At 44.5% G+C, this 14,819-nt stretch overlaps 1 protein-coding gene across 1 annotated transcript in view; it reads right to left on the minus strand.

Moving 5' to 3' along the window:
- Window positions 1-5,867: 5,867 nt before the first annotated feature.
- Window positions 5,868-14,819, minus strand: part of LOC110288107 (pregnancy-specific glycoprotein 22-like) — a 10,077-nt gene continuing 1,125 nt past the window's right edge. Inside the window, exons 2-5 of the mRNA XM_021154548.1 lie at window positions 13,954-14,310; window positions 11,487-11,846; window positions 9,719-10,069; window positions 5,868-6,518 (exon numbers count right to left, since the gene is read on the minus strand). Coding sequence (XP_021010207.1) covers window positions 6,235-6,518; window positions 9,719-10,069; window positions 11,487-11,846; window positions 13,954-14,310 — 1,352 coding nt within the window. The 3' untranslated portion in view covers window positions 5,868-6,234. The remainder of the gene's footprint in view (window positions 6,519-9,718; window positions 10,070-11,486; window positions 11,847-13,953; window positions 14,311-14,819) is intronic.

Below are 14,819 nucleotides of genomic sequence, written 5' to 3' on the forward strand. Positions count from 1 at the left end.
GGAGGGAGGGAGGGAGGGAGGGAGGGAGGGAGGGAAGAAGTCAGAAAAGAATAATAAATTTATTCAACTTCTCCAGAAAGAATTAAATCAATATCCCTTATGATAGCTTGAATAATAACACAGAACATTCCTTATTAATCATTTCCAAATATATCTATTGACTAGTGAGCTAAGAGTATTTATCCAGCAGTCCTGGGATACTAAGCTCTGTGTCAAGTTTCTGGGGTCTTCTTTTTCTACTGGGAAAGANCATTTGTCAGAGACAGCCTGGTGTCCTCATGTACTTTGCATACTTCCTCTGGCAATCAAAACATCTTGTTTAGTCAATACTATTGTCCTATCATAATCAGAATAAATCCCACAGTTATTAGAGTGACTGACAGACACTGAGTGATCTCTTTCCCAGCTTCCTCTCTTCAGCTTTTCCTCTGGCCCATCCCTCTTTTCTCTGCTACAGAACAAAAGCCTCCTTATTCCTTTGATAGCAGGTCAAGCTCACAGCATGCAGCAATTAACATTATCCTCCCATGGCTTATGGCATTTTCCCTCAGGTAGCACTGTGGTTCAACTTCCAGTTAAGGTATGAACTCCTAAATGACAGTTCATGCAAAGACTGTCGTCACCCTCTTAATTTCCCATTATATGACACTTAACTTTAGGTAGGTAACAGATTCTTCTGAGAATCTGGTGGAAATTAGGAAATCTCAGAAAAACACAGGACTTTGTTGATTTCCTCATTGCCAAGAAAACCAACACAAGAAACAACTTAAAGGAAAAAAAAAAAAAAAACATTGATTTTTGCTTCTGGCTTAAGGGGGAGTCCAGGGAAGGTAAAGTGGCTGTCCTGCTGCATCTGTAGGAAGCAAGTTGAGTCAACTGTTCACTTTCTGCTCACTTTTCCATTTATGGCATCTGGGTCCCCAGCCTGTAGGATGTTGTTGCCCAGATTTGGGGTAGATCTTCTCCCTTATGTTAAATCTTTCTGGAAACATAACCAGAGGTGGGTTTCCACAGTGATAATAGCTCCAGTCAAGTTTAGAGTTAAATCAACCATGCAATGATTATGAATACATATCAAAAGTTGCAAGTAGATTTGCCCCTGCACTGGTTGCCTGAATGTCATGGAATTTCTTATGTCTTATTTGTTTGATTTTGGATACTGGGTCTTTCTACATAGTTCTAAATCCAGACACTATACTATATGCCAGCAAGATTTTGCTGTCAGAACCCAGATATAGCTGTCTCTTGTGAGGCTATGCCAGTGCCTGGCAAATACAGAAGTAGATGCTCACAGTCATCTATTGGGTGGAAAACGGGCCCCCTAATGAAAGAGCTAGAGAAAGTACCCAAGGAGCTGAAGGGGTTTGCAGCCCTATAGGAGGAACAACAATATGAACTAACCAGCACCCCCAGAGCTTATGTCTCTAGCTGCATATGTAGCAGAAGATGTCCTAGTCAGCCATCATTGGGAGGAGAGGCGCTTGGTATTGCGAAGATTATGTGCCCCAGTACAGCAGAATGCCAGGGCCAAGAGGTAGGAGTGGGTGGGTTGAGGAGCAGAGCAAGGAAAGGGTATAGGGGACTTTCGTGATAGCAATTGAAATGTAAATGAAAAAATATCTATCAAAAATGTTTTTGAAAGAAAGAACTCTGTGAAGTAAATAAAATATAGGAAACATTAAAAAAAGAAAAGAAAAAAAAAGGAAGTTCAAAATATCATGCATCCATCTGGATGCTGTTCTGTAATAGCAGTGATCCATTGGTATGCAGTGAGCCTTGGAAAATGTGTGCAGACCCAGGTGGTGTTGATTGATGTCTATGACAAATTTTGTGAGTTCATGGCTGTTGGGGTGGTTTATACATGCTTAAGCCAGGGAGTAGCACTATTGGAAGTCTGGACTTGTTGGAGAAGGTGTATCAGTGTGGATGTAGGCTTTAATACACTAGCCCTAGCTGCCTGGAGGTGAATATTTGGCTATCACCCTTCAGATGAAGATGTAGAACTCTCACCTCTGCTGCACCTTGCCTACCTGTATACTGCCATGCTCCTGCCTGAATGATGATGGACTGAATCTCTGACCCGTAAGCCAACCACAATAAAATATTCTCATTCATAAGACTGGCATTGGTCATGGTGTCTGTTCACAATGGTAAAACCCTAAGACAGAAGTTGGTACCAGGAGTGGGGTATTGCAGTAATAGGACTGGCCATGCTTTAAAGAATGTGGATTTGGGGACTTTGGATTTGGAAAGCAGTGAAATGATTTAAATGGATATTAATTGGACATCCTAGTAGGTATGTGGACAATTTTGTTGCTGGTAGGAATTTGAACTGTACTGACCTGGACCAAGAGGATTCAGTAAAGAAAATTTTCAGTACATGGTATAAAGATTGTTTTGTGATATTTTGGTGAAGAATATGGCAACTGGATGACATTGTATAAGGAGTCTGCCTGAGGCTAAAGTGAAGAGACTCAGCTTAATTGCATTGACAAAGAAAGAATCAGAAATGCTATCATAGACTTTGTTAACTGGTTTCATCTCATGAAAAGCATTTTCAACAAGCATAGGAAGCTGACAGAGGAAAACTATAAAATCCATGGTTCATTTATTAAAAGGGCACCAGGAAGTGAAATGAAATTGAATTCTATGTTCTAGAATAATAGATTAAGAGATTTGGGAACAAGACCCTATCCAGCTTTGATTCATCTCGTCACTTAATAGTAATCCACAAAGCAAAACAGAAAACCAGTTCGGCAGATTCCAAACACGGCATCTCAATGTCTGATATCAAAGTGGTTTTCATGTGTGTACTCTTTTTTAATCTGTGTTTCTCAAACAACCTTCTTTCTCCTGGACTGTTTGGACTCCTTGTTAGCAGCTTTCTTCAACAGATAGGCAATGGATGGGAGCATCTTGAACATCTTGGAGTTTCCAAGGCAGGTTCAATGTTACAGCTTCTTGTTTTAATATCTGGGATCCACACATGGTCTTTTGGGCTCCTCCAAATGGCTAGTATCACTTCTCCAGTTTTGTGCTCTGTAGCAATCTAAGCTAAGGTGGATCTACTCCACTGCTGCTTCTCTTCTTGGTGATCATCCTATGGTACTGACATCTCCAAATCCCTGGGGTACCACATTTTCTGTATCCATTCCTCTGTTGAGAGACATATGGATTCTTTCCAGCTTCTGGCTATTATAAATAAGGCTGCTATGAATATAGTGGAGCAAGTGTTCTTATTAGAAGTTGGAGCATCTTCTGAGTATATGCCCAGGAGAGATAGATTTTATTTTTGATGATTATGAAGTACCCCTCCCTGTATTTTTTAATTACTTTGAGTTGGAAGTCAATATTACTCAATATTAGAATGGCTAAAACAGCTTGTTTCTTCGGACCATTTGCTTGGACAATTGTTTTCCAGCCTTTTACTCTGAAGTAGTGTCTGTCTTTGTCCCTGAGGTGGGTTTCCTGTATGCAGCAAAATGTTGGGTCCTGTTTGTGTAGCCAGTCTATTAGTCTATGTCTTTTTATTGGGGAATTGAGTCCACTAATATTATGAGATATTAAGGAAAAGTAATTGCTGCTTCCTTTTATTTTTGTTGTTAGAGTTGGGATTCTGTTCTTGTGCCTGTCTTCTTTTAGGTTTGTTGAAGGATTGCTTTCTTGCTTTTTCTAGGGCATAATTTCCATCCTTCTGTTGGTGTTTTCCCTTTATTATCCTATGAAGGGCTGGATTCATGGAAATATATTGTGTGAATTTGGTTTTGTCATGGAATACTTTGGTTTCTCCATCTATGGTTATTGAGAGTCTTGCTGGGTATAGTACCCTGGGCTGGCATTTGTGTTCTCTTAGTGTCTGTATAATATATTTCCAGGATCTTCTGACTTTCATAGTCACTGGTGAGAAGTCTAGTGTAATACTAATAGGCCTGCCTTTATATGTTATTTGACCTTTTTCTCTTACTGCCTTTAATATTCTATCTTTATTTAGTGTATTTGTTGTTCTGATTATTATGGGTTGGCAGGAATTTCTTTTCTGGTCCAGTCCATTTGGAGTTCTGTAGGCTTCTTGTATGTTCATGGGCATTTCTTTCTTTAGGTTAGGGAAGTTTTCTTCTATAATTTTGTTGAAGATATTTACTGGCCTTTTAAGTTGAAAATCTTCAGTCTTATCTATACCTATTATCCTTAGGTTTGGTCTTCTCAATGTGTCCTGGATTTCCTGGATGTTTTGGGCTAGGATCTTTTTTGCATTTTCTTTGATTGTTGTGCTGATGTTCTCTATGTAATCTTCTGCACCTGAGATTCTCTTTTTCATCTCTTGTATACTGTTGCTGATGCTCGCATCTATGGTTCCTGATTTCTACTTCCATTATTAGATCTTCGATGGTTTTGTTCAATTTCATCACCTGTTTGCTTATGTTTTTCTGTAATTCTTTAAGGGATTTTTTTGTGTTTCCTCTTTAAGGACTTCTATCTGTTTAGCAGTGTTTTCCTGTAATTCTTTAAGTACTTCTACTTGTTTAGCAGTGTTTTTCTGTATTTCTTTTAGTGAGTTATTAATGCCCTTCTTAAAATCCTCTACCAGCATCATGAGATATGATTTTTTTAATCCGAATCTTGCTTTTCGGGTGTGTTGGACTATCCAGGACTCGCTGTGGTGGGCATAATGGGTTCTGATGATGCCCAGTGGTCTTGGTTTCTGTTGATAAGATTCTTATGTTTGTCTTTCACCATGTGGTAATCTCTGGTGTTAGATGTTCTAGCTGTCTCTGACTGGAACTTATCCTCCTGTAATTCTTTAGCTTCTGTCAGCACTCCTAGGAGTCCAACCCTCTCCTGAGACCCAGTGATCAGAGTACTCTCTGCAGGCAAGCTCTCCTCTTGCAGGGAAGGTGCACATAAGTCTGGAGCTCAGATCCTCCTCCTGAGTCCTGGAGTCAGAGCCCTCCCTGGAGGCCAACTGTCCTGTGGTGGGGAAGATGCCCAGAGGTCTGGGTTTCAGCTCTGCCTCCTAGCTGAGGATGAAGGCCCAAAGGGACCCTGTCCAAGAAGCTCTGTTGCTTTTGCTACCCATGTACTCTTCTGCTTAGACTGGTCTCAATGACCCCAAGATCCTGGGTGTGGTAGGGCCCCCTGAGTTCACACCCAAGATGGCACGGGGTTAGTGCCAACCAGAACGAACCTCAGCCAATAGTCAGGCAGGTTTCCTTTGTCCCTGTTCCTGCTGGCACAAGACCCTCCAGGATTTTTTGGAACAGATGTTGCATTCCACTCACCAGTGATCTCAAGATCCTGGGTGTGCTAGGGTGCCTACAGCATGGAGAGTCCTCTAGGGACCTTGGGACCCTCTGTCGAGTACAAGCCCAAGATGGTGCTTTCTACTTTGGACTTTTAACATTTGTTCAGACTACTATAGACTATGGGGACTTGGGAAGTTGAAATAAATGTACTCTTTATTATGCTATGTTTAGGTATCCCCCCCCATACACTGATATGTTTAGACAAGCCTATGAAGAACAGGGAGTGGAATGTTGTCCTTTCTAAGACTTGCAAGTTCACGGTGTCTGTTCACAGCAGTAAACACTGACTAAGGCAACTGTCAACCTCAGTTCTCCCTTTTGGTTCAGCAAAAGCTTGAAACTCAATGTTCATTAGCAACAAATGGATCACATTACCCTTGGGCTGCACTGTGCAACAATAGTGAGCAGAGCAGTGTGAGGAGGGTACCAGCAGCTTGAAAAAATGGACACAGACATTGTGGTACCATATGCTCCATGGAATACTATGAAACTATTAAAAATAAAGAAATCATTAATTTGAAAACACATGGATGTAACTTGAGAATAACATACTGAATGAAGTAATCCAGTACCAAGATGGCATGCATGGTATGTATTCATTTATAAGTAGATATTAGCCAAAAATACAAGATTCACACACTACACTGCACTGACCCAAAGAAGTTAAACAAGTTGGAAGGCCAAGAGTGTATGCTTGAATCTAATGTAGAAGGGGGGAAAATAATAGGTGGAAGCAGATGGAAGGAGGGAATTGGGTAGGAGAGGAGATGTGGGGGGAAATGGAGGGATTCAGGATCAGGTGTGGGGAGAGATAGGAGAAATGGCCAACTGGCCATGGGAAAGAATGGAAATCTGTAACTGGCAGGGGTAGGTAGTTGTGGACATCTCAATACAGAAATGCCCCCACCCTGATATAGCATGAGAGGAGGGGTCACTCATTCATCACGGCCAAGCTGACTGGGAGACTGGTCTTAGAGTTGGCTGGGTTGAAGGCCTCACATTGATACTCTCCAGCATCCTCCTTCCTCACAGTATGTATCCTGAGTTGGCACTTTGACGGGGACAGGGTCATCCTCTCTGTGAGCTGCAGATTCTGATTGTTGAAGAGCCAACGGATGGAGACCCCAGTGTTGTCTGAGAAGCAAGTGAAGACAACTGAGCTCTGTACTCTAACTGTGCTGTCCGAGACTCTCATGACAGGCTGTGTCACAAGCTCTGCAAAGAAAAAGAAGAGGGGACCAAATGTCATTCATCTTTCAGACAGCTCAAACAGCCCCTCTATAGGTCACACTGAATAAAGCATCCAGGAAGGAGAAATTGGAGCTGTGACTATAGATATATCTTGTGTTTTGCATCTGCAACCTACAAACTGTATGATCCTGACTCAGCCACTGAGGTTGATGTGTCTCAGTTTACCTGAAGTATGACACTCTGTACATGATCATTGCACTGACTATTAGTTATGATTAGGTATAAGCAATGTTATGACCTGAAGATGGGGGAGCTGCTCACATCAGCAGAATCTGTTCCACTTACCCTAGGCTGAATTCCTGAGAATAAAGAGATTCATGGAGAACTGTCAACTTTGTCCCTTCCCTTGGGGACATTATTTTTATCTGAGTCTCCTAAGTCCATCAGAACACTTGACTTCTGTCCTGGCACCTCTGCATTGAGACTCAAGAGAAGGAGGTACATAGGTGACATATATAACTGCAGCTGTTATGGTGGTAAACAGCTGACCCTATACCCTATAGGACATGGTAACTAAGCCAAACCTTGAACCTGTTAGCTCTAACAGGAAGTTCAGTGCTAGCCCAGAGGAGCTCTCTATGGACTCCTAGAGTTATGTCTGGATCATTGGCTTCCTGATGCTCCTCTTACTGACTCAGTAGTGAACTGAACCATGAAGGGAGGGGGAACACAGATTTAAAGGGAAGATAAAAGGGAAAAAGAAAAATCCGTCAATATTGAGACCTTTGTTTTTGGAAGAAAGGCAGGGTCATGTGACCAGAGAAGCTTAGATCAATCACTCAGTGGAGGTGGATGGGAGTGTCTGCACAAGTCAAAGGGATTGAGCAAATGACCTCAATGCCCTCGGTGGGACTACCTGTATGTTCCTTCCTCTGTGGGGAAATATATCCTCCTTTGTCTCCACCCTCACTGTCATCACAAGTCTGTTCTTCCTCAAAAGATATGGGTTGCAGGCAAACTTTCTCTCAATTTTTTTCTTCCTCTAGAGACCCCAGGTTTTTGTGTCCCAACCACCATTCAGGCCCAGTCAATACCTGACTTCACTTCAAGCCTTCATTATCTGTTTCCCAGCCCATTACACCTAAAGCCTTGTTAGAAAAAAATCTAATTTGATATTTTAAGAAGTTCCAAAGCCTACACAGGTTCAGATGCCTGTGGATAGATAGGCAGATGTCCAAAGATCTTGCATGTCCAGGTGCTAATGAAATTCTCATATTTGGACCTACTGACACTGGTTAAACCTCCAGCCCAAATTATCACACAAAGGTGTCTATAGTAGACATGATTATGGATGTGTGCAGATGCAGGTGTACACCATCCTGAGTGTATGCTTATGGACAGGTCACAGCACCTAGATGGAGGATAGAGGTCAACTTGAGAGACCCCCTCCTCATCTTTCTGCCTTAGGAAATTCCAGTAAGTCTCTGAGCTCCCCTCCTCCCACACAGTCAGGCACTGTCCTCCTCACCACTGAACAGAAGACACTACCACAGGTTGCAAGCATTGCAGAGAAGTACACAGTGGGCCAATGTGATTGCAGCTGCCTGCTCTGCCCTCCCTCTGTGGAGAACAGCATTTGCTCCAGCACTGCCCACAAGCACTGCAGTCTTCATCCCTCTGAGCTCAGCCTCCACCTAGGCAGGAGCCCTTCCCAGGGTGATACTGAGGGTTGTCAGAGATGGTGCCAAACTCAAGGCTGATAATCATCTCTGCACCCTGGGGCAGCAACAGCTCACAACAGGACTGCCCTTGCTGTGTTCTCCCAATCTTTATGACACAAGATCCTAAGCTGCCCTTTGTTCTCAATGCTGTGGAATCTACTCCCTGCAGAAAGGTGACAAGATGCCTGGGACATCTGGGAAGGGACCTGCTGGCTGATGTCTAGAAAAGGAACAGGTCCATTCTCACTGGAGTCACCAGTCAGGGTACATTGTCGTGAGACCTAGGAGCAGTTGTGTGGGGAGTTTCTTGTGACTTTGAAGGAGGTCACCTAGACCTCAGAGAGAGGAAAGTGACCCCATAAACCTAAGGAGGGTTTCAGAGGGACTCTCAGCATCCTGTGCTACCTGAGCCTCACTTAGGGTCTGCTCATGTCCTTTCGGGGAGGCAGCTGTCCTCTGTATAGGTGATTCCCTATGGGATATACTAGGGAGAGCTGGGAACCTGTTAGCACAGGATGCTCTGACAGAGTAATGTGCTTAGTATGTCTGAAAGACTGCCCATGAAAACACAACATCTGTAGGGTGAGATATGGAGCAAGGCTACACCTCAAGTGCATGGTTTCCAGAATAACTTTTCTGAGTGTTCTGCCATTCTGAGCATGGCAAGAGCCTCAGGAGACTGTGCAGACTCTGAAGTCTTGGGCTATGTTACTTCACCATCTANTGATCAGCAACGGAATAGCACCTCATTCTTGGTGCTCTCCAGTTAACACCTCTTAAATTGTTAACCTGCAGAAGAGAATTCCAGGAGATACACAACAGAGAAAGAACACCTGCCAGAAGGACCTGTGTCCATTGTCCATCACCTTTGAGACCCTGGTCTTCCTGCGAAGTCTCATAAGGCCATCCAAACAGCTAGTTAATATCCTGGAACCCAGATTGTCCTCTCCATCAATGCATTCTTGGATGTGTCTCTGTAGAAGATGTCCAGGGGAACTATCATAACTGTGGCTCTCATGACAGTGCACTGGATGGTGACACATGCCATGATAGCCTTGTACCATGTCTGCTCTAACAGGAATCCAAAGCCAACCAATAACATTAATGTTCCCATTGTCACCTGCAATCTAAACTCACAGAGATTTGCTTCCAGGCCTCCTGGTGCTCTGTGTGGGGACTCCACAGCTTGCTCAGCTATGGCTTATCTGACACACATGAAGTCTATATCAGAGATATGGGCATAGTAAGAGACCCACGGGTCAGGGCAGAATCTGACATTCTTGGGCTGAGTTTATCCAGCACAGGATGGGTACTTCTGCATTAAAAGATGGGTGATGGGTTCTGATCTAATGATGTTGGACCACCCTATGTGTGCCCTGCAGTAAGTGCCAAAAGGACACAATGTAGTGGGGGGGGAGAGCAGGCACAGCCCACTCTTCAGAGTCCACTTATGAAGTAGGGTAAGCCACACCCAACAGGGGAAAGCAATAGAGAATCACTTACTGTAGATGTTGACTTGAACATGAACTGTTTCAACTCTTATATTGCTGTCTATTGTTACTAGTGTGTACAAGCCAGAGTCTTTCTCAGTGACATCCTGGAGCAGCAGGGATCCATTGGCGTACCCTATCTCTCTTCGGCTGTATGCACTGCCGCTGATGATGGAATTCATTGCTTTGCTATATTCTACAATTTGAAAGGATGGAGTGCTATCCACACCCTTGTACCAGGAAAAGGTTTGCACATCTTCTGGCAGATTATGGACCTGGAGAAGAACACTTTCCCCTTCAGCAGCATGCAGAGTCACTGGATCAATCCTGAGTTGGGCAGAGTCAAGAGTATCACAGCACGGGGCTGGAAAGGAAAGGAGAAAAGTCGTCACATAGGTTCATTGTACTCTGTGGAAAGATGGTGACCTGCATCCTGAGCAGATGGATTCTTTACGCAGCCTAGACAGGTCTGTGGGTGTGTCTATCCAACCTGGTGGAAGTCAACAACATGGCCTCCATTCCCTCAGTGCCACAGAACCTGTCATTTCCTCTGCACGGAGCTCTCTTCTTTGTATCTCCATGGCTGCCCCTCACTGCCCTCAGTCAGACACTGCACACACTCATGCACACTGTGCTTTGAGATGATGCCTCCCTCTGACCTTGGTTTCTGCATACCCTGCATATTCACTTCCTAACTTTTCTCATTTCCTTTGTTCCTGCACTCAGCTTCTAACCTCACTTTCTACATGTTCTTCCTGCTGACCCCAGGACTAGGGCTGGGTGAGGGCTTGGAGCAGGCTGCTCTTCTCAGCATGCCCTGGATTATGCTGCCAGGCTTTATGTCAACTTGACACAAGCCTGAGTCATTTGAAACAGGGAGCCTCAACTGAAAATAGAAATACCAGAATAGCCACTGGGCAGGTCTATAGCACATCTTTTAACTGGTAATTGATGTGGGAGAGACTAGTCCACTATGAGCATTTCCACCCCTGGGCCCATGGACCCATGTGCTATAAGACCAGGATGAGCAAGGTGTGAGGAGATAGGCAGGAGCAAGCAACCCTCCATTCTTTCTAAAACTACACTGGGTTACTTTTTTTTTTAATATTTATTCATTCATTTATTTATTTATTATATGTAAGTACACTGTAGCTGTCTTCAGACACTCCAGAAGAGGGCATCAGATATCATTACGGATGGTTGTGAGCCACCATGTGGTTGCTGGGATTTGAACTCAGGACCTTTAACAGAGCAGTCCGCGCTCTTAACCGCTGAGCTATCTCATTTCTTCTGTTGTTTTTTATTTGTTTGTTTTGTGTTACTTTGTTTTTTATGAAAGTCTACTGTTTCGTGATAATAAAAACACTGGATTGATATAGACAGCCATAAACCATTGTACACTGTCTGCTCAGAGCAGAAGTATGTGTCAAGTCCTGATGAATTGGAACCCAATACATTTTTAGTCAAGCCTGGGACAGACTATGGGACCTGAGCTTCCTGTTGCTCACCACTCTGTGTAGACTCCACACTTTCCTTGTGTGCATTGCAAAAACCTCAACAGACAGAGCAGTCTGGAATCTTAGGTCCTCCGAGATACAAGTAGATGTCAGAAAGCTGAGTCTGACCCATGGGCATTTCTCTCCTGCATGTGTGACCTGCACACAGTGGTCAAACCCCAAAGTGGCGATAAAAGTGCAGACAGGAGGTAGTCCATACTAGCAGTTACAGTGCTCCTGGTAGAAGCCCCACCCAGCACTGAATGATCACAGAAAATCACTTACTGTCCACCTGAAGGTAAATGTGTGCTAGTTCCATTTTCCAATATCGATTCACAGTTTGTATGGTGTAGAATCCTGTGTCCTTCCAGGTGACATTCTGGAGCAGCAGGGATCCATTGCTGAACACTATCTCTCTACCGCTGTGGGCAGGGCCTGGATCGCTTAAATTCTTGAGTGTTCTGTGCCGGACAATCTCAACCTTGCGAATCATAATCACCCCTTTGTACCAAAAAAATAATTGAAGATACTCTGGAAGATTGTGAACACGGAGAAGAACGCTTTCTCCTTCAGCAACTCTGGGCGGCACTGATTCAATAGTGAACTTGGCAGGGAAGGTAGAACGCCCACAGGTGAAATGAGAGGCTAGAAGGGAAGAGAGATCCATCGATATTAGGACTTTCATATTTGACTGAGATGGCACCCTGTGTCCTGATCAGCTGTGTCCATAGCTCAGCTGAGGTGTGTGAGTGAGGGTCTCCCTTCCCTACTTGGTGGAGGTCATCACATTACCTCCATGCGCTCCATGTCCCTCACTTGTCATTTCCTCTGTATGGTGCTCTCTCCTTGGTTGTCTACACGGCCCTGCTTTATTCCCCTCAGATCCCTGCTCACACTCAGTGTAGATGGTGTTGGAGTGCTGCCTCCTGACCCCTTCCCCAGCATCCTGTCTTCACTCTCTGACTCTATTGTTGTATTTCTGTTCCTTTAATGGTTCACTCTAACACCTGATCACCTTCTAGCTTTCTTTACTTGTCTGTCTTCCTGTCCACTAGGGCTAGAGAATTGTGAGACCCAGTAGTGGTCTTCTTTTTTTTTTAAAGAAAGGCTGCCTAAAAACACATCAGATATCTGTGGGGAACCAATAAATGGTTGAATGAATGAGTAAATGAATAATGTCTCAGGACCATGCATGTTCATAGTCACATTCATATGTTTTTGGTACAGTGTTCAAAATTACATTACCTTTGGGGTTTTTTGTTACATTCTGGGGGTGGGGGTGGCACACTTGCACAGGCTAACACTTGCCCACAAGATTGCGCCTTACTCTATGGGTGTTTCTCAGTGGGTGGCGGTGGTTACAGGACACCTTCCCTAGGTGGAGGTGAGAAGACAACTTGCATTCACTGCTTCAAAGGTTGTCAGACAATGAAGTAAATGCAGATATCCACTGAGCCATGTCACTGATCAACACCAGGTGGAATTTTATTGGGACTTCACAGCTGAGAGCATCAGACTTCAGAACACTGTGCTCATGCTGATTAACTGTGGGTGAGAACACTCTCCCCCAGCCCGTACTTCTTCACCAAGAGTCTCCTGCTGATGCTAAACCTCTGTCCCACTGTGGCTTCTCTCCTACAAACCCTGAGACTCCTCTCAGGTCATTGAGTTCCTGAGGAGACTCCAAAGAATAGCTGAGTCCTCTCTGCTCACACTCTGTAAAGTGTGGGCTCCTCACGAATGATCAAGAGGCCCTGACAGGTGGTACAAACTTTGCAGAGAGTACACAGGGGGGCCTCCCTGGACTATGGCCTGATGTGTCCTTTGCTGTATCATATCTGGTACAGCCCAGCTCCCCCATTCCTCATATACCTCAGGCTCCTCCACAACAGAAGCATCTTTCAGAAGCCCGTGGGCTTTGAGTGGGTAGCTCTGTGTTCTCTACCCTGTGCACTCTCTGGACTACCCACCAACCCTCTCCTCTTGGCTCTTTCTTTTTAAGCCCTCCAGAGTACACAGTGACTGACAACCTTCTGAGTATCTCTGAGCACTGAGACAACAGCAGGTCAACCACAGGTAGCCCTCAGTTGTGTTCTCAACCTGGGTCAGTCAGCAACAAAGAGCTAGTTGCTGCACTCTCTGTGCAACACAGAAACCCGGGTGAGCACCCATGCCCTGTGTTCTCAGTGCTCTGGAACAATGGGATTTGCTTTCAGGAGGAAGGTGACAGATGTGTGTGAGGGATCCAAAGGGCCAACTACATGGTGAGTGGTGAAGGGGACAGATCATTCTCACTGCAGGCATCAGTCAGGATTCTGAGGGAGTAGAAAGACCCAGGAGCAGATGTGTTAGGAGCCCATGGCCTGACTGTGTGGAAGGAGGTGACCTGGGTCCCAGAAGAACTGCTCTGGGCTCCATCATCCCATGCAGGGTTTCAAGAAGGTGCTTCTACAGGCCCTTCTTTCTTCCCTCAAGGTCTTTCTCAAGGACAGTTTCCTTGAAGGAACTCAAGAGTCTAGACAGAGGCTGATGGCCTTGGCTGACTTGCCCACCCTGCATCCAAAGTGAAATCAAATGAGGGATTCTACACACTTGACATTGTTCTCCACCATGTGTGTCCTGCATTAAATATTCAAGCACCAACATGGAGACACAAAGCAGAGGCAAAGGAGACACAGGCCAGGCCTGACACTTCTATGTGCCTAGTGGAGAGACCAAACCCAGGACCGAGAGTTCACAAAGGATTACTTACAGTATACCTGAAGAAATGTGGATGTATTTGATTCCAGTTCTCCATGTTTACTTATAGTTTGAAAAGTGTAATATCCTGTGTCCTCCTGAGTGACATTTTGGATCCACAGGGACCCGTTGCTGTACAATATCTCTCTATCCCTGTGCTCAGGCCCTGTCATACTTGTGCTATACTCCAGGAAATGCAGAGCAATTGTGAGCCTCCAATTTGTCAGTCCTCTGTACCAGGCAAAAGCTAGAAGATTCTCTGGCAGATTGTCAACTTGTAGAAGAATATTCTCTCCTTCAACTACGTGTTGTGGTGACTGGATGGTGACACTAGCAGTGGTGGACAGAAGCCAGCAGGTCAAAAGGGAGGCTAGAAGGGAAGAGAAATAAGCCAACAATCATGACCAGGTGTGAGCATCCCTCACCTTATGCCTATCGGTAGGGGTGTGCCCATAATAGAGATGAGCAACAAAACCTCCATGCCCTCAGAGGGTGTCATTTCTGCTCTGTGGAATCCTCTACTCAGGTGTCCCCATATCACTCTTCATAGAAACAGTATCTGTTGTGAAGAAAAGGAGCTCTCTGACCTTCTCCTGCTCTTTCTCCTTTTCCTGCTCTTCCTCTTCTGCCCACAATCCTCACTTTTTGAATTCTTTTCTATTCTATATGCAGTTCTATTCAATCATTGATTCTCTCCTCTGAATACTCTGATTTCTGGTTCACTAGAAAAGGCTTTGTGAAGACAACCATTGGAATTATCTTTTTGGAATGTTCAGTTGCTGAAAAGAACTCAGAAATTAATGGGAGTGAAAAGGAAGGGAAAAAACAAAGGAAACAGGAAGGAAGGAAGGGAAGGAGGGAGGGAGGGAGGGAGGGAGG

The sequence above is a fragment of the Mus caroli genome, unplaced genomic scaffold, assembly GCF_900094665.2.
Source record: "Mus caroli unplaced genomic scaffold, CAROLI_EIJ_v1.1 scaffold_11296_1, whole genome shotgun sequence".
Taxonomy (NCBI): Eukaryota; Metazoa; Chordata; class Mammalia; order Rodentia; family Muridae; genus Mus; species Mus caroli.